Source organism: Delphinus delphis, chromosome 12, assembly GCF_949987515.2.
Source record: "Delphinus delphis chromosome 12, mDelDel1.2, whole genome shotgun sequence".
NCBI classification, from domain to species: Eukaryota; Metazoa; Chordata; class Mammalia; order Artiodactyla; family Delphinidae; genus Delphinus; species Delphinus delphis.
Window position 1 is genome coordinate 55,167,440 of NC_082694.2, and position 20,935 is coordinate 55,188,374.

The 20,935-nt window shown below is 37.8% G+C and overlaps 1 protein-coding gene across 4 annotated transcripts in view; it reads left to right on the top strand.

Annotated features, from left to right (window-relative positions):
* THADA (THADA armadillo repeat containing) overlaps positions 1-20,935 on the top strand; it is a 314,824-nt gene that overhangs the window by 22,977 nt on the left and 270,912 nt on the right. For all 4 annotated transcript variants that reach the window (XM_060026719.1, XM_060026718.1, XM_060026720.1 and 1 more), the window contains 5 exons: positions 467-1,164; positions 2,797-2,948; positions 3,879-4,034; positions 4,734-4,856; positions 10,362-10,485. In XM_060026719.1, the coding sequence (XP_059882702.1) occupies positions 467-1,164; positions 2,797-2,948; positions 3,879-4,034; positions 4,734-4,856; positions 10,362-10,485 (1,253 nt within the window). The remainder of the gene's footprint in view (positions 1-466; positions 1,165-2,796; positions 2,949-3,878; positions 4,035-4,733; positions 4,857-10,361; positions 10,486-20,935) is intronic.

The window sequence follows — 20,935 nt, forward strand, 5'->3', positions numbered from 1 at the left end:
TTTATTGAGATATAATTTACATACCATATAATTCACCTATTTAAAGCATGTAGTTCAATTTTTTTTAGTATGTATATTTACAGCGTTGTGCAGCTATCATCACAGTCAACTTTAGAATATTTTCATTACCCCAGAAAGAAGCCCCATTCCCACTAATATTCCCTAGCCCCTCAGTATATTTTAAAACACCTGTTAAAGATGCATCTCAGTCAAAATAATGAACATTTCCATCACCTGCAAAAGTTTCCCTGTGTCCTTTTATGGATTAGTTTTTACGAAATGGAAAGATTCATATGCAAATTTGAGATCTGTTTTGGCTTTGTAATTTTTTGTTGTAAATTTAATAATGATTCAATTTTCTGATCATTCTTTATATTTTGTATTGATATTTTTAAAGTCTGAGTGATTATAAAATGAAATTCCTTTTACTAGTCAGTATAAAATAATATGACTTATTTTTCTTCAGGATCAAGGAGTCAACTCTGGAAATGTTTCTGTCTAGAATTTTGGCATCTTGGACTAATTCAGCTATACAAGTCCTTGAATCAAGTTCCCCAAGCCTAAAGGACCATCTGAATGGGAATTCAGATGTGGTTAGGAGACTTTTGGAATATGTCTATACCCACTGGGAACATCCATTGGATGCTTTGAGACACCAAACCAAAACCATATTCAGAAATATTCTCCAAATGCACCAGCTTGCCCTGCAAGAGTCAGGTTCAGATTTGGCTGCTGATGGTTTCATTTTTCAACTGACTGAGAGTCTTCTGCGATTGGAATGGCATAGTAAAGGAAAGTACACATGCCTTGGTTGTTTAGTAGATTACATAGGAATTGAACATATTTTGGCATTAGCTAAAACTATTCCATCGCAAATCTTAGAGGTGATGGGGGACCAGTCCTTGGTGCCTTATGCAAGTGACCTCTTGGAAACCATGTTTAAAAGTCATAAGAGTTGTTTGAAATCCCAGGCTGTTGACAGCACTTGGATTGACAAGTGGCATGAGACTTGGGTTTCTCCTCTCCTGTTTATACTGTGTGAAGGAAATCTGGATCAAAAATCTTACGTGATTGATTATTACTTGCCAAAATTATTGAATTGCAACCCTGAAAGCTTAAGCTACATGGTAAAGATTCTTCAGACTTCTGCTGATGCTAAAACTGGTAAGAAAATGAATTTTTTTGTTTTAGTAATTTCTAGTTAGGATGCTTAACTTTAGGTACCTAGGCAAATTTAAATATTATCATTTCTGTTAATAGTAAAGGAGGATATTAAATATAGAAATTTTGGGTTGAAACGAATGTTCCTGTACCTAGCTGAATAGAGTTTTTTGGCTGAAGTCATTTCTACAGGCTAAGGATTGATCCCAGTTATGATTATGAGGTTTCCTTTATTACTAGGTTTTAATTCATTTTACCAAGTTTTTATTATTTGGTTGTCAGACTGGAGTAAACGTTTGTGTGTTTTATATAATTTGCTTATTCAAGTGATTGAAATAGTAATTAAAAGTTGCTTTAGGCAAGGTTAAAGACAGGTAAATTGGCAGTAGCAAGTATTTGTCTCTGGGAAAGAGATAAAAAATTTAGAAGCATGACCCCAGGAAACAGCTCTCTCTGGTCATTTAGAATAAGCATAAACATCCCACTGAAACTCAGTAACCTTGAAAGAATCACTGCATTGAAGCATAATTTAGTAATTAAGATATAAAACGATGATCCTGACTCCTCATGTAAATCTTAAAATTATCATATTCTGTTTAACAAAGCAGGAATATGGTACCCTCCACCACATTTTAAGAGTATTTCTAACTAAAATTTAAGTTAAAATCTTTCAATCCTTCAAAGAATAACCATGAGATAGCTGGAAAATTTGATTCCTGTACACAAAAATGAGCCTTACTTATAATTTTTAACAATAATCATCCTTGCATTTTTGAGAAGCCGTCTAGAGCTGAGGATCCGTGAATCTGTTCTGAAGCTAGGCAGTCTTTATTTTAAATCAAGATGTCCTGTGAGCCAGAGCTCCCTGTCCCCTTAGTAACGGCTGATGTCCTGGACTCTGAAAGCATCAGGTTCTTTGTGATCCCCCTTTTATCTCCTTTGCTAAGAAGAAACAGTAACTCCAAAATATACAGATAGGTTCAGTGTTTGTTTTTAGAGAAATAATGGTCTTTAGCCACTGAAGTGTTTTTCCTATTTTCGGCTGAAAGTCATTTTAGTTATTTTTATTGTTTTAAATATTGCTTCATGGGCTTCCCTGGTGGCGCAGTGGTTGAGAGTCTGCCTGCCGATGCAGGGGACACGGGTTCATACCCCGGTCCAGGAAGATCCCACGTGCCGCGGAGCGGCTGGGCCCATGAGCCATGGCCGCTGAGCCTGCGTGTCCGGAGCCTGTGCTCCGCAACGGGAGAGGCCACAACAGTGAGAGGCCCGCGTACCACAAAAAAAAAAAAAAAAAAAAGATAAATATTTCTTCACTTGATTTTTTTCCTGATTGACGTGATGGTCTATTTTCTGTCAAGGGAAAGGTAAAAATATTAGCCAAAAATTATGATTTTTTTAAGTTAACAATAAGTGGATTATGCTTACTGAAATTATTGATTTAAGAACTATTAAATCCTTTTCAATAATGATTTTATAATAGAAACACTAATTCATGTTAGAATTTAGCTTAAAATATGATTTTTGTTTCTTGAAATGTTAACTGGAAACATGTGAATTTTGTAGTTTTTAAATAGCACAGTGGTGGTCTTTATTACTGTGTTTTGAACCAAGAGTAATCTTTTCCATCCTTAGGGTCTTATGACAGCAGAGGGGCTCTGGGAGCTTTGATGGCTTGTCTACGAACAGCTAGAGCTCATGGACATCTTCAGTCTGCAACTGATGCCTGGAGGGACCTTGTGTCCAGTGCAAGAATAAAGCAAGGCTTAATTCATCAGCACTGCCAAGTAAGTAAACAGAATAACTGGGAATTCATACATGCGGTAGATCCCTGATTCATTTAACAGTGCGATATAGAAGCCCCTACATTATGCCCAGCACTGTTTTAAGGGCTCCATAAGAAGGATGAATAGAAAGGGAAGAGTATAGACATTGCACTCAGGCTGCTTAAAGTTTAGTTGAGAGAATAAGGAAACCTGCCTAAGACAACTGGAAACTCTTAAAAGACAATGCAGGTACAGGTGTACCTTTATGCATAAAGACTGGGGGAGCTTAGAAGAGATTGATCTGAGTATAGATGGTGGTTGAGTAGGAAAGTGATACATGTGATCTGAGGAGGGGAAGCACTGGCGCCTACTCAAAATGGAAGGACACAGTAAACAAGGGCTGAAGGGTGACTAAAGACATCGTTTGGCAGGAGTGGAGTATTTTGTCCATTTTATGGAAGCCTCCAATGCTTGGTTGAAGACTTCAGATTTTATCCAGTTGGTAACTGGGAAGCAGAGCCACTCTGCCTTCAGCCAGGAAGTGGCATAAATGGAAACAGATATGAGTTTCCAGAGTGGGAGCAAAAAGAAACCAGTGAGATGTTCAAGACAGTAATTGGAGAGTGAGATGATGTGGTCCTGGGGCAGAGTGGTCACTGAGAAAAAAGAATGAAGTTGAGCATTACTGTGGAATAAGAATCTCTAAGATTTTTGACTTTAATAAAATACCCAATTTACACATTTAATAAAATAATTTTATAGGAAATAACCACAGGAACTTTGGGATTATGGAACCTTTCTGAAGTACACATGGGTAAACTGAGATTTACCTTCCCTCCCCCCCCCCCCGCCCACCTTTGGTAGCCTGTGTAAATAATTAAACCCCTCAAGTGGTTTAGGCTTTGCTTATTTCATTGAAAAATTAACATTTTATTGCTTGGTGTATTTTAGGTACGGATCGATACGTTAGGCTTGCTTTGTGAAAGTAATCGAAGCACAGAAATTGTTTCCACAGAAGAAATGGAGTGCATTCAGTTCTTTATCACATACAATCTTAACAGTCAGTCTCCAGGAGTGCGGCAACAGATTTGTTCTCTTCTTAAAAAGGTAAAATTTCTCCTCCGAAAGTGTAGGAAAGTGGTGAACTTTGCTCTGGAATTATTTTTAAAAAGAGCCCAGATCCGAGGAGAGTGTGGGAATAAGGGTCATGGGATTGGAGTACCACAGCTCTTCATGGCCCTTCTGTGAACGCTTTGTTCTGTGATTCCATAAAGTTCATATTTGGGGTTAAAATCCAGAGTGAAAAGTCCTTTCACTTTGGTGTAATAAGTCAGCCTTGAACTCTTTTTTTGAAAGGAAAAAAAAAATCTAGCACTGGAGTTTTCAGGGTATAAGGTATTTTAAGAAAACTTTAGTAAGAGGTGGAACGAGGTCTTTGTATTTTTATTGTTCCTGTAAGTGCCTCAAGAAATAGTCATTATTGAATAATTCGGCTTGAATTAATCACCTGATACACTTCTAGGGTGAAGAGTGGGTAGAGAGTAGAAGTGAGTATATCATCTTTAGGTTCATGCTGACCTAAAGGAAATAGAACTGTGGCTTTATGACTGTGGATTCTGATTTGCAGTAATATTTGGTTTTTGGTTTTTAAAATGTAAAGGTTAATTTTCTGTTGAGTTTAAAAACCAGTATTCCCCTTGCCTGATGTTTTAGTCTAAAGAATTTAGAAAGTTCTTCCTTTGCCTTTTAAGCTGATGTTTAAGGTTAATGTGGCTTATGTATGCTTCATTTTTCTTCTTCTCAAAGTTGTTTTGTAGGATACAGGAAAGTTCTCAGGTACTTTATAAACTGGAACAAAGTAAATCCAAACATGAACCAGAGAATGAGTTAACCAGACAGCACCCTTCTGTATCTTTACAGCAATATAAGGTAGGTGATAAATTTCTAGATATACAGATTTTTAAGAAACCTAAAACAATTTTGAATAAACATTAAAGAGAAGTAAATACTCTTGGTGAATAGTATTTCTGTGCTTTTTTCCTTCAAGCTGGGTTGTACATATTCCTTCTAGTGCTTTGGAACTTCTCTTAAGGTAGCCTGAGTTGCGGAACCAGTGCTGGACTTGAAATCTGTTATAGAATAACATTCTGGGAAAACTGGACAGCTACATGTAAAAGAATGAAATTAGAACACTCCCTAACACCATACACAAAAGTAAACTCAAAATGGATTAAAGACCTAAATGTAAGGCCAGACACTGTAAAACTCCTAGGGGAAAACATAGGCAGAACACTCTGACATAAATCACAGCAAGATCCTTTTTGACCCACCTCCTAGAGAAATGGAAATAAAACCAAAAATAAACAAATGGGACCTAATGAAACTCAAAAGCTTTTGCACAGCAAAGGAAACCATAAACAAGACGAAAAGACAACCCTCAGAATGGGAGAAAATATTTGCAAATGAAGCAACTGACAAAGGATTAATCTCCAAAATTTACAAGCAGCTCATACAGCTCAATATCAAAAGAACAAATAACCCAATCCAAAAACGGGCAGACAACCTAAATAGACATTTCTCCAAAGAAGATATACAGACTGCCAACAAACACATGAAAGGATGCTCACCATCACTAATCATTAGAGAAGTGCAAATCAAAACTACAATGAGGTATCACCTCACACCAGTCAGAATGGCCATCATCAGAAAATCTACAAACAATAAATGCTGGAGAAGGTGTGGAGAAAAGAGAACCCTTTTGCACTGTTGGTGGGAATGTAAATTGATACAGCCACTATGGAGAACAGTATGGAGTTTCCTTTAACAAACTAAAAATAGAACTACCATATGACCCAGCAATCCCACTACTGGGCATATACCCTGAGAAAACCCTAATTCGAAAAGAGTCATGTACCACAATGTTCATTGCAGCTCTATTTACAATAGCCAGGACATGGAAGCAACCTAAGTGTCCATCAACATATGAATGGGTGAAGAAGATGTGGCACATATATACAATGGAATATTACTCCGCCATAAAAAGAAACGAAATTGAGTTATTTGTAATGAGGTATCGGATGGACCTAGAGACTGTCATACAGAATGAAGTAAGTCAGAAAGAGACAAAACAAATACCATATGCTAACACACACATATATATGGAATCTACAAAAATTAAAAATTGTTCTAAAGAACCTAGGGACTGGACAGGAATAAAGACTCGGACGTAGAGAATGGGCTAGAGGACACGGGGAGGGGGAAGGGTAAGCTGGGACAAAGTGAGAGAGTGGCATGGACATATATACACTATCAATTGTAAAATAGATAGCTAGTGGGAAGCATAGCATAGGGAGATCAGCTCGGTGCTTTGTGACCACCTAGAGGGGTGGGATAGGGAGGGTGGGAGGGAGACACAAGAGCAAGGAGATATGGGGATATATGTATATGTATAGCTGATTCACTTTGTTATACAGCAGAAACTAACACACTATTGTAAAGCAATTATATTCCAATAAAGATGTTAAAAAAATAGAATAACATTCATGAGCTAACCTCGATGTTTTACAGCTTATGTGAGCCAGATGAATTTAGTACTTTAAAAAAAGGTAATTGGCAGCCCTGATTCCTCCACCCCTACCCGGGGTAGATGACTGCTGCATCTGAGTGTGTTTCCCCTTTCATCTAACATGATTTAACAGTAGCTTGATGTTTGTGACTCCTGGCCCATGGTCCAGTTACAGAGCTTCCTCTCTATCCTGTTTTTTGGAGTGAACTTGAAGAATAGGACTGGATTTCAGGCCACCAGGTTAATGTCATGGATGGATCCCCAGTTATAGCAGCTCCAGTCTGGGCCAGGGCTCAGCTTGACCACCTTCAATTTCTGTCCCATCGGAACAGAATGAGCTTTCACTGGTTTCTTACTCCAAATCTTTCCTCTCAGAAGCAGATGCTTATTTTCTCCTAAGACCCAGATAGAGGACAGAGCTCATCTATTTTATTTCATTTAGGGAAACAAGTATAATAAGTGATATATTGGAACCATGCTATACTTACTACCTACTAAAGGTTAAAAATCATCTAAAGAAGAACATTCCTATACAAAGCTGAAATCAGCTTCATCTTCGTAAAATCTCAACAACAAAAGATGAGAAAGTCACAACCTAAACTTGAAGGACATGATCAGTAACAATTCTGCCACTGACTACTTGGCTTACTTTCATGAGTCTACTTAGCTATAAGTGGGATGAGTAACCTCTGTGAAATGGTTAGTTTTGAGGATTAAACAAGAAATGTTCTTTGCAAACTCTAGATCACTCTAAAAAGCCTTCCTGGGCATCATTAAAAGTAACTAGAGTACAGAGCATTTACTGTGTGTGTCTAACAGTTATGTTTTAGCCCTTTTTAGATCATTGCTAGATGATCTCAGAAACACCTTGCTTCTTTTTGCAGGGGATAAAATGACATTTGTGAAATCTCAATTAGGTACTTAGAAACACAAAACTGATTTTGTGGTGTGACATTCTGAATTTTCATGTATGCGTGGTTTCTTCGTTTTGCTTATGAATATATTTTTTGAAAACTAGTCCTTTAGAGTCTTGATCTGAGTCAGTCTCATAGTTCTGATATTTTCTCCCACCTGTAGGCTCTTGTGGCTTTTGGAGGTTGCAACTTCGGAACTGTTGTATCATCGTCATTAGAATAGTGGGTGTCGTGTGCGGTGTGTGGTGGACTCAGTGCCAGTCAACAGACTAAGTGCTGGGAGAAGAGAAGGCTATGAGTGGGAAAAGGTGTCTTCTAGTCTAGTGAAGGAGGTTATTTCATACTCTAGTATAATAGAGTACTTAAAAATTTTAGCTAGAGTACTTTCAAGTATAAAATGCTTTAGATCTGTGTTCTCCTTTAATCTTTAATAATGAAACTGTGAGATGGGCATTATTATCCTCACTTAACAAGTCAGATAAGTGAAGCTTGGAAAAGTTGAATGAGCAAACTATCCAAGGGTCCTCAGCCAGGAAGTGGTAGAGCCTGACTACAATCTATATCTGCTCTGGACAACCAAATCGGAATAGTTTCTTCCCTAGTACCAGCTTGAGGGAAAGCTTGGAGGTAAGACAGTACAGGGAAAATTTGGAGAATGGTGAATTCACTAGTATGAATGACATATAAGATACCTGAGGGACAGAGGATTTTTTTTTTTTGGCCACGCCCCACAGTATGTGGGATCTAAGTCCCCCAACCAGGGATCAAACCCATGCCCCTTGCATTGGAAGCACAGAGTCCTTTTTTTTTTTTTTAACTCTTTGTTTTTTAAAAAAATATTTATTTATTTATTTGGCTGTGTCGGGTCTTAGTTGCAGCATGCAGGATCTTTCGTTGCAGTGCGCAGGCTCTTTCTTGCGGCGTGCAGGCTTCTCTCTCATTGTGGTATGTGGGCTCTAGAGTACACGATCTCTCTAGTTGTGGCACGTGGGCTCTAGAGCACTCGGGCTCAGTTGTTGCAGCATGCGAGTTCCACGGCATGTGGGATCTTAGTTCCCCAGTGAGGGATCGAACTCGTGTCCCCTGCATTGGAAGACAGATTCTTAACCACTGTACCACCAGGGAAGTCCCCGGACAGAGGAATTGAATAATGGGAAATGAGTTAGAAAATCAATTTGGGGATGGGTAGCAGAGAGTTTTGAATGCTAGGCCATGGTATCTGGAATCCTCACCAAGGACATTAAAAGGGACTAGAGCATATATTGAGCCCTTACTATGTGTGTAGTACAGTGTGTTCAGGACATAAATGTCTAAATTGTGGTTCCTGCCTCCACTGTGGTTACAGTCTGGTTGAGGGAAAGAACAACTATATCTGAAAATACAATTGACAGTGCAGTTAGGATAAGATGAATCCTAAAGGATGAACTTGTTGCCATTTAATGTGAATACTATACTACTCATTTATAATTAACACTAGTTTAACTGGGATATTTTCAATAACTACCCTATTCCTTTGAAACCCAATAGAATTAATAAACTAGTAAACTCTTACTTAGGGCTTATAAGGGCCTACAGGATAAATCCCCAAGATTGTATGTCCTTAACCAAGGAAATGAATGCAGGAATCCTATCTAAAGATGGTTGGGACTAGGGCTGCTTATATGCTGCTTAGTTACAAATATATGTTGTCAGGGCATAGCAGTGTATGAGAGGCTTGAGAATCGCTTTTCCTTATATGTTTTTCCTTTGGTCTTATGGAGAAATTATTATTATTTTTAATTAGAGGAGGAAGACTTTATCCTGGATAAACTATTTCCCACATTGCTTTTTTTATTGCATTTTACTAAAAGTTTTCATTTCTAATCATTTGTATAAACAGAAAGGTAGAATAGGAGTCTCAGAGAGGCAGATAGAAGACAGTGGAATAGCTAGATCTTTGTCATGAAATATGTCATTATAGCCAGATACCAAGTATTTATCAAATGTATCAAGTAGTATATATTGGATACGTCTTTGGTCATTTTAAAACTTTAAAAAAAAGTATATATACCTTTGATGCCTGAATGCTTCTAGTGAAGAAAATCAATATTCATATAACTTTAACACAAGTCAGGGCAGAATGGATCATGTTTTCACCAGAAAAATGTTTTTTCTGGTCTGGACTACATTTAGAATTGTACTTTTTGTTGTTGTTGTTTTTTTAACTTAAATCAGGTATAATTGACATAATAGTTTCAGGTGTACAACACAGTGGTTAGACATTTGTATATATTGGGACATGATTACCACATTAAGTCTAGTTAACATTTGTCACCATACAAAGTTAGAAAAAGTTTTTTTTCTTAGCAACTTTCAAATATACAATGTAGTAGTATTAACTATAGTCCCTCTACTATACATTACAGCCCATGGCCTATTTATTTTATTTTATATCTGGAAGTTTGTATCTTTTGACTCTATTCACCCATTTTTCCAAGTCCTCCCCCACCCGACCCCTGGCAGCCACCAGTCTGTTCTCTGTATTTATGAGGTTGGTTTTTGTTTTTAATTTTTTAATTCTATATAAAAGAGAGATCATTAAGTCTTTGTCTTTTTCTGTCTGATTTATTTATCTGTTTATCCATCCTTGGACACTTACGTTGTTTCTATATCTTGACTGTTGTAAATAATGCTGCAGTGAACATGGGGGCACACATATCTCTTTAAATTAGTGTTTTCGTTTTCTTCTGTACTTCTTGTTGACTCTACAAAGATAGGGTTCACTGAAGTCATGAGCTCATGGTCAAGGGTGCCAATCTGAATTGTCAAGCAAAGTGAACAACTAATATTGTTTTAAAAAATCTTTTCTCTCTAAATTAGAAAAAATATCACTCTTCAGAGTAATAGTAGTGATACTTTCAAGATAACCTATTGTGAGTTAGCTCAATTATATTTACTGTAATTTTTCTTTTTTAGAATTTCATGTCATCCATTTGCAACAGTCTTTTTGAAGCATTATTTCCTGGCTCTTCCTACCCAACTAGATTTTCAGCTTTAACCATTTTAGGCTCAATAGCTGAAGTTTTTCCTGTGCCAGAAGGTAAGTTTTCAATCATGTTTGGGGAAAGTATTTGTTTTCTTGCAAAACATACTTTTTCAATATTTTGTTTTACTTGAAGTTTCAGGTTTGTTGTCTTTTGTTTAGATTCTTATCGAAGGTGTAAGTCTCATTATATAATTCTTATTTGGACATAATTCAATTTGCCAGTAAGGGGCATAAGGGAGAGAAACTTTACAGTGATTGTTATTTGCTGACCCGAAACTAGAGTTTTCATGGATTATGCTTATTATGAGATGAGCTGCTGCCCTCATTCCCTTAATTTGTATGTTGCTATTTTAGGATAGTGCCCAATCTGTTCTCTAAGTTTAAAAAATTAAAATAATAATAGTTTCTCTTATGTATAACATTCCTCAGTGAGTCTCTGTGGTTAAAATGTGGTTTCCCTTATATGCTGTCTGTTTCATAAGTCTGAATCTGGTTTTGGAAAGACAATATAAGGATGTCATTTCCAGGCATTCTGGTTTAATCATACCCTTTGTATCTCCTCTGTGGGGTACTCAACAGGATGAATATTTAACTTCTTTCTTTGCGTTGTTTTATTTTCCTTTTTTTAAAAATATTTATTTATTTATTTTTGGCTGTGTTGTGTCTTCATTAATGCACACAGGCTTTCCCTAGTTGCCGCGAGCGGGGGCTACTCTTCACTGCACTGCATGGGCCCCTCATTGCAGTGGCCTCTCCCGCTGCGGAGCACAGGCTCCAGATGCACGGGCTTCAGCAGTTGTGGCTCGCGGGCTCTAGAGCACAGGCTCAGTAGTTGTGTCGCACAGGGCTCAGCTGCTCCGCAGCATGTGGGTTCTTCCCGGACCAGGGCTCGAACCCGTGTCCCCTGCATTGGCAGGCGGATTCCCAACCACTGCACCATCAGGGAAGCCCTTATTTTCCTTTTTGACAAGAAATGATTCTTTTTATCTCCATACATGAACGTATGTGTATTTTAATGATGATTTCTTGTTTGTGCTCAGTCTTGCTTGACGGTGGACGAACAGGAAAATGTACTGCTCTTTTGGAGGGAATGGCCAAAGGACCAGGGAACTTTATAGTTGGACTGTTTTTTTTAGTTTAAATTTTTAGGCAAAGTATAATTTTTTGGCAGTTATTTGCTGTTAATACAGACTTGCTTCATTTGAAGAACACCAGTTTTTTCAAGTTTTTGTTTTGAAAAAGTTGAAACTAACAGCAAAGTTTCAAGAATAGTTCAGTGAACCAACAAAGTTTCAAGAATAGTTCAGCCATGAACCCTCTACTTAGATTCGTAAGTTATTTTGCAATAGTTGCTTTACCTCACTGTTTCTCTCTCATTAATTTTCTTTCTTTAAAAAATTTGTTTTATTTTTGGCTGCGTTGGGTCTTCATTGCTGTGTGCAGGCTTTTCTCTAGTTGCGGAGAGAGGGGGCTACTCTTGGTTGCGGTGTGTGGGCTTCTCATTGCGGTGGCTTCTCTTGTTTTGGAGCATGGGCTCTAGGCGCATGGGCTCTTCAGTAGTTGTGGCACTCGGGTTCAGTAGTTGTGGCTCGTGGGCCCTAGAGCGCAGACTCAGTAGTTGTGGCGCACGGGCTTAGTTGCTCCGCGGCATGTGGGATCTTCCTGAACCAGGGCTCGAACCCATGTCCCCTGCATTGGCAGGCGGATTCTTAGCCACTGTGCCACCAGGGAAGCCCTCTCATTAATTTTCTAACCATAACACAATGATCAAATTCAGGAATTAATGTTGATACAATGCTGTTATCTAATATACAATCCATATTCAAATTGTACCAGTTGTCCTAATAAGTGGCTTTTTGTAGAAAAAAATTTTTTCCCCACAATCCAGGAACCAGTCTAAGGTCACACATTGCATTTAATTGTTATACATCTTGAACTTCTTTCAATTTGGAAATTTTCTTATTTCATGACATTAACATTTTGGAAGAATGTATCTCAGTTTGGGTTTGTCTGATTGTTTTCTTATGACTTGTTTCATGTTATGCATTTTTGGCAGGAATACTGCATAGGTGATATAGTTTCTTTCTCAGGGCATGGTAACAGGAGATACATGATGTTAGTTTGTCCCATTATTCTTGATAAATTGGATCACCTGATTAAGTAAGTGTAGTAGGACAAAAAATGACCTCCAAAAGAAACCCGTACCAAATCCTTAGAACTTGTGAGAGTGAACCTTACTTATTTAAACCTTACTTATTGGGCTTCCCTGGTGGTGCAGTGGTTGAGAGTCCGCCTGCCGATGCGGGGGACACAGGTTCGTGCCCTGGTCCGGGAAGATCCCACATGCTGCGGAGTGGCTGGGCCTGTGAGCCATGGCCGCTGAGCCTGCGCATCTGGAGCCTGTGCTCCGCAATGGAAGAGGCCACAACAGTGAGAGGCCCGCGTACCACACACACACAAAAAAATAAATAAATAAATAACACCTTACTTATTTAGGGGTTTTTTAAGATATGATTAAGTTAAAGATCTTAAAATGAGATAATCTTGGATTATCTGGATGGGCCTTAATGCCACTGCAAGTGGCATTGTAAGAGGGAGGCAGAGGGAAATGTGACAAAAAGAAAAGGAGGAGTCATTGTGACAGTGGTGATAGAGATTGGCATGCTGTGGCTATAAGCCAGGGAATGCTGGCAGCCACCAGAAGCTGAAAGAGACGAGGAATGAATTCTCCCTTAGAGACTTGAGAGAGAGCATGGCCCTACAGACACCTTGATTTCAGACTTCTGGCTTCCAGAACTGTGAGAAAATAAATTTATGTGGTTTTAAGCCACCAAGGTCATGGTAGTATGTTACAGCATCCACAGAAAATGAATACAGGAATACCCATCAGTTTAGGGAATTTCAGTGGTACTACAACTGAATTTAGAAAATAAGGTTTTACCTGAGAGTGATTGATTATCCATTTAACAAAAAGTTTTCTGTGCATTCCTATATTTATAGTTAACACCTAGGTGTATGGGAAATATCTAGGCTGAATTATACTGGTAATTTTTCAATTGAGAGAATAGTTTAATATATTTAAATATACTTTAAAAGTGAAAAACCTGTGTCATCTTTCTAATGAATGAGTCATGTATAATTGGGCATTGACTGATGGCACAGTAATGATGTTAATTAAACAACTGGGAAGTAATGTAAATAGAGCAAACCATACTGTACCCATTAACTGTAAAGGAGGCTAAAGAAGCATGACTGAAAAATACAGGATAGGAAATGTAAACTCATTCTTCATCTTTATCTCAAGAATACTAATGTAGGTTTTTATATTATTTTATAGAAAGACTGTGATTTGGGATTAGTTAAAATGGCTTTTGCCTTTCCTCAAGTATGTCCTAGTTCAAGAAGAATAAGCCACATACATCTTTCTCATTTGGAATAAAATGTCACAATATTCATGGTGAAAAATTGGATTCCACAATTAGATTAAAAGGGCTTGTTCAGGGCTTCCCTGGTGGCGCAGTGGTTGAGAGTCTGCCTGCCGATGCAGGGGACGCGGGTTCGTGCCCCCGTCCGGGAAGATCCCACGTGTCGCGGAGCGGCTGGGCCCGTGAGCCATGGCCGCTGAGCCTGCGCGTCCGGAGCCTGTGCTCCGCAACGGGAGAGGCCACAACAGTGAGAGGCCCGCGTACCGCAAAAAACAAAACAAAACAAAAAAAAATGGGCTTGTTCAACAAATTATTTAGTGCCAAGGATACACAGTATACAAAACAGAGTGCTTCCCATTTTAGAGCTTAGACTTTAGTGACGATAGACAGACTAAGTAAGTCAACAAGTGATACGTAGAATTTCAGATGGAGATAAGTAGTATGAAAAAATATTTCAAGAAGAAAAGTGCAGGGAAGTATAGAGTGCCTGGGAGTTTGGGAGTAATAGCTCTTTCATACAATCGTGTCAGAGAAGGCTTCCAATTTGAGCAGAGCTCTTAACTAACCAATGGGTCAAAGGGGAAATTAGAAAATACTTTGAGAGGAAGGAAAACAAAAACACAACTTACCAAAACTTATAGGATGAAGCAAAAGCACTGCTAATAGAGAGATTTATATAACTGTAAATGCCTACATTATGTAAGACAAAAAGATCTCAAATGAATAACCTAACTTTACACCTCATGGAATTAGAAAAAGAAGAGCATACTTACCCCACAGTTACAGAAAGAAGGAAGTAATAAAGATAATGGAGAGAATGGAGATAAATGAAATAGAGAATAGAAAAACAATACAGAGAATCAGCAAAACCAGAAGTTGTTGTTTTTTTTTAAGATCAACAAAGTTGACAAAGTTTTAGCTATACTAAGAATAAAAAAAAGATGTAAATCACTAAAATCAGAAATAAAATTAGAGACATTTCTGCTGACTTTACAGAAATAAAAAAGGTTGTAAGACAGTACTGTGAACAATTATATTGTATTTCTGATAAATTAGGTAACCTACATGAAATGGACAAATTCCTAGTAATATACAAATTGCCGACTCAAGAAGTAGAAAATTTGAACAGACCTATAACAAATAAAGAGATGGAGTCAAAAGCCTCTCAAAAGAAAAGCTCTCAGCAAAGAAAAGTCCAAGGGGGGTGGCTTCATTGGTATATTCTGCCAAACATTTAAAGAAGAATTAATGCCGTTCCTTCTCAAACTTCAAAAAAATTGGAGGAAGGAACATTTCCTAACTCATTCTATGAAGCCAGCATCACTCTGATACCACAAGAAAACTACAGCTGTATCTTATATAAATATAGGTGCAGAAATTCTCAAGAAAATGCTAGAAAACCAAATCCAACAGCATATTAAAAGTATTATATACCATGACTAAGTAAGTGGAATTTATCCCAGGAACACAAGGGTGTTTCAGCATAAGAAAATATAGTAAATGTAATGCACTACATTAGAACAAAAGAAAAAAAAACATGATAATCTCAATGGAGAAAAAGTATTGACAAAATTCCACACCCTTTTAGACAAATAAACACTTAGCAAACTAGGAATAGAAGAAAACTTCCTCATTATGATAAAGGACACTCATGAAAAGCCCATAGACAACACCATATTCAATGGTGAAAGACCGAAAGTTCCTCCCCTATGATCAGGAGCAAGACACAGATGCTTACTTTCACTGCTGCTATTCACCGTTGTACCAGAAGTTTTAGCCAGAGGAATTAGGTAAGAAAAAGAAATGAAAGGTGTCCGAATTGGAAAAGAAGAGGCAGATTTGAGCAGAGGTGTGATTGAAGTGACAAAAACTTCATTTGCTTGCCCTATGAATTTCACAGGGTTGGACTAACTTGCGAGTTAAGATTAAATGAATTCACATGCTGATTTATATTGAGCAACATTCCTCTAATTAAGCATAGAAATGTTTTCAGGTATTACGAGGGGTTAATTCATTAAATGTTAAAGGTTCTTCACATCCTGCTATGAAATCCTTATTCCCATAGGTTTACTCTAATAGATTTGGTGACTGTCATCATTCTTTAGTGATAGTTTTTCTGTTAATTTCTTTGTTGGTTGAAAGTCATCTTTTTTTGAGAAGAGCTTTTGGGAAAATGTAGTTCTTAATTTCTTGCACATTCAAAAATGTTTATATTGCTGTTATACTTGATACTGGAATGGGATTTTGATATGTAGATTTTCATCACCCCTTTTCTCCCTAAGGATTTGGTAAGCATTGCTCCACTCTCTTCTAGCACTACATACTGCTGTGGCAAAGAGTGAAGCCAGCCTGATTTTTTCCACGTTGTAGATGAATTGAACTTTTTGCCTGAATGGCAAAAAGATTCCTTCTTTACTGTTGATGCCCAGGAATGGTATTAGGATATGTCTTTTTTTTTTTCAATAAATATAATCGTTTATTTCAATGGTTAATAATGTAAATGTTACTTTAAAAAAATCAACCTGTTCACACATTTGTATATTAAACACTGAAATGATTATTCCATATTGATAGTAATTTTAACCTTTTTTTTTTTTTTGTAACAGTCAATCTTTATTAAAAAAAAAACTGGGGCTTCCCTGGTGGCGCAGTGGTTGAGAGTCCACCTGCCGATGCAGGGGACACGGGTTCATGCCCCGGTCTGGGAAGATCCCACATGCCGCGGAGCGGCTGGGCCTGTGAGCCATGGCCGCTGAGCCTGAGCGTCCGGAGCCTGTGCTCCGCAACGGGAGAGGCCAGAACAGTGAGAGGCCCGCGTACCGCAAAAAACAAACAAACAACAACAAAAAAAAAACAAAGAAACAAACAAAAAAAAATTGGGGGTAATATTTTTATAATAGACTATGGGCAATGCAGATACCTCAACTTATCCATCAATTATGTTTATCTGTGTTATAATAGGAAATTCACAGAGTAATCAACCTACTCGGGTATTTATTTGAGGGAGACCTAACATTCTGGGGTTTTTTTTTTTTTTTTTTTTTTTGCGGTACACGGGCCCCTCTCCTGCCGCGGAGCACAGGCTCTGGACGCGCAGGCCCAGCGGCCATGGCTCACGGGCCCAGCCGCTCCACGGCACGTGGGATTCTCCCGGACCGGGGCACGAACCCACGTCCCCTGCATCGGCAGGCGGACCCTCAACCACTGCACCACCAGGGAAGCCCACATTCTGTTTTGTTTACATCACTGCCTCCTCTTCCATCCTCCACTCTGATTCTTTCAGTCAACCAAACCTAAGTGCAAGTAATACATGTAGTTGAATGGATGCCTAGGGAAAACTACATATTTGAATAAGATTCAAATCAAACAGGCAGATTTTTAAATTATTTAAAGGATATGTCATTGTATTGATTATTCTATGTCAGTTCACCTAAGACATGGTAGGCCTTTGGATTCTAGGATAAGAAAGTTTATGAAGGTTTTTTTAAAAGATGTATTCCTGAATTTATTTGTTTGTACTTGTTTATTTGAAAAATAACTTAGGTATCTTGTATAATAATATATAACTTTTTGAAAGAGAATGAAATAGTTTTAAACAAATCTTTAAAAACTACTTATTTCCTTTCGTTTGTCTGTAGGTATTTTTTGATTTCTTCAGTGATCCATTGGTTGTTTAGTAGCATATTGTTTAGCCTCTATGTGTTTGAATTTTGCAGTGTTTTTCTTGTAGTTGATTTCTAGCCTTATAACGTTGTGGTCAGAAAAGATGCTTGATATGATTTCAGTTTTCTTAAATTTACCAAGGCTTGCTTTGTGGCCTAGCATGTAATTTATCCTGGAGAATGTTCCATGTACTCTTGAAAAGAATGTGGACTCTGCTTCTTTCGGATGGAATGCTCTTTAAATATCAATGAAGTCCATGTGGTCTAATGTGTCATTTAAGTCCTGTGTTTCCTTATTGATTTTCTTTCTGGATAATCTGTCCATTGATGTAAGTGAGGTGTTAAAGTCCCCCACTATTATTGTGTTACTGCCAATTTCTCCTTTTATGTCTGTTAACATTTGCCTTATATATTGAGGTGCTCCAATATTGGGTGCATATATATTTACCGTTGTTATATCTCCTTCTTGGATTGATCCTTTGATCATTATGTAGTGTCCTTCTTTGTCTCTTGTGACAGTCTTTATTTTAAAGTCTATTTTATCTGATGCTAGTATTGCTACTCTGGCTTTCTTTTGATTTCCATTCATGTGGAATACGTTTTTCTATCCCCTCACTTTCAGTCTGTATGTGTCTCTAGATCTGTATGAGTTTCTCATAGGCAGCATATATATGGGTCCTGTTTTTGTATCCATTCAGCCAGTCTGTGTCTTTTGGTTCGAGCATTTAGTCCATTTACATTTAAGGTAATTATTGATATGTTCTTATTGCCATTTTATTAATTGTTTTGGATTTGTTTTTGTAGGTCTTATTTTCCCCCCTTTTGTTTTTATGGTAAAACTTTTATGATAAAAACTCTTCAGAAAGTAGGCATAGAGAGAACATACCTCAACATAATAAAGGCCATATATGATGGACCCACAGCTAACATCATACTCAATGGTGAAACGCAAAAAGCATTTCCTCTAAGATCAGGAGCAAGACAAGGATGCCCACTCTCGCCACTTTTATTCAACATAGTTTTGGAAGTCCTAGCCACAGCAGTCAGAAAAAGAAAAAGAAATAAAAGGAATCCAAATTGGAAAAGAAGTAAGACTGTTACTGTTTGCAGATGACATGTTGCTATACATAGAAAATCCTAAAGATGCTACCTGAAAACTGCTAGAGCTCATCAATGAATTTGGTAAAGTTGCAGGATACAAAATTAATATACAGAAATCTGTTGTATTTCTATACACAAACAGTGAAATATCAGAAAGAGAAATTAAGGAAACAATCCCATTTATCATTGTATCAAAAAGGGTAAAATACCTAGGAATAAACCTACCTAAGTAGGCAAAAGACCTATACCCCCCAAAACTGTAAGACACTGATGAAAGAAATTGAAGATGACACAAACTGATGGAAAGATACACCATGTTCTTGGATTGGAAGAATGAATAATGTTGAAATGACCATAATACCCAAGGCAGTCTACAGATTCAGTACAATCCCTACCAAATTACCAATGGCATTTTTCACAGTACTAGAATAAAAAATTTTTAAGTTTGTATGAAAACACGAAAGAACCCCGAACAGCCAAAACAATCTTGAGAAAGAAGAATAGAGCTGGAGGAATCACTTTTCCTGACTTCGGACTATACTACAAAGTTACAGTCATCAAAAAAGTATGGTACTGGCACAAAAACAGACACATAGATCAATGGAACAGGATAAAAAGCCCAGAAATAAACTGATTCACTTATGGTCAGTTAATCTGCAACAAAGGAGGCAAGAATATACAGTGGAGAAAAGACATTCTCTTCAATAAGTGGTGCTGGGAAAACTGGACAGCTACACGTAAAAGAAAGAAATTAGAACATTCTCTAACACCATATACAAAAATAAACTCAAAATGGATTAAAAACCTAAATATAAGACTGGATACTATAAAACTCTTAGAGGAAAGCATTAGCAGAACACTCTTTGACATAAATTGCAGCGATATTTTATGGGTCCATCTCCTAGAGTAATGGAAATAAAAACAAATAAACAAATGGAACCTATTTAAACTTAAAAGCTTTTGCACAACAAAGGAAACCACAAACAAAATGAAAGGACAACTTACAGACTGGGAGAAAATATTTGCAAACGATGCTACAGCCAAGGGATTAATTTCCAAAATATACAAACAGCTCATATAGCTTAATATCAAAAAAACAAACAACTCAATCTAAAAATGGGCAGAAGACCTAAATAGACATTTCTTCAAAGAAGACATACAGATGGCCAACTGACACATGAAAAGATTCTCAGTGTCACTAATTATTAGAGGAATGCAAATCAAAACTACAATGAGGGCTTCCCTGGTGGCGCAGGGGTTGAGAGTCTGCCTGCCGATGTAGGGGACACGGGTTCGTGCCCCGGTCCAGGAAGATCCCACATGCCGCGGAGTGGCTGGGCCTGTGAGTCATGGCCGCTGAGCCTGCACGTCCGGAGCCTGTGCTCCGCAACAGGAGAGACCACAACAGTGAGAGGCCTGCGTACCGCAAACAGCAACAACAGCAACAAAAAAAACTACAATGAGCAGGAATTCCCTGGCAGTCCAGTGGTTAAGACTCTGCGCCTCCACTGCAGGAGGCCTGGGTTCGATCCCACCTCAGGGAACTAAGATCCTGCAAACCCAGGATTTTTTTTGGTGTGGCAAAAAAAACTACTACAATGAGGTATCACCTAACACCAGTTAGAATGGCCATCATTAAAAGGTCTACAGATAATGAATGCTGGAGAGAGTGTGGAGAAAAAGGAACCCTCCTATACTGTTGGTGGGAATATAAATTGGTGCAGCCACTATGGAGAACAGTATGGAGATTCCTTAAAAAACTAAAAATAGACCTACCATATGATCCTGCAATCCCACTCCTGGGTATATATCGGGAAGTGACAAAAACTCTAATTCAAAAAGATACATACACCTCAGTGTTCACAGCAGTACTGTTTACAATAACAAGACTTGGAAACAACCTAAATGCCCATTAACGAATGAATAAAGAAGATGTGGTGTGTGTGTACATAGACACACACACACACACACACACACACACACACACACACACACACACACACACAATGGAATACTACTCAGCCATAAAAAGGAAAGAAATAATGCCATTTGCAGCAACATGGGTGAACCTAGATATTATCGTATTAAGTGAAGTCAGAGAAGGACAAATATGATGTCAATTATATGTGGAATCTTAAAAAATGATACAAATGAACTTATTTACAAAGCAGAAAGAGACACAGACAAAAAAAACAAACTTATGGTTAGCAAAGGGGCTAGTGGGGTGCAGGGGGGGCGATTGTGATTAATGTATACATACTACTACATATCAAATGGATAAATAACAGGGACCTACAGTATAACACAGGGAACTAT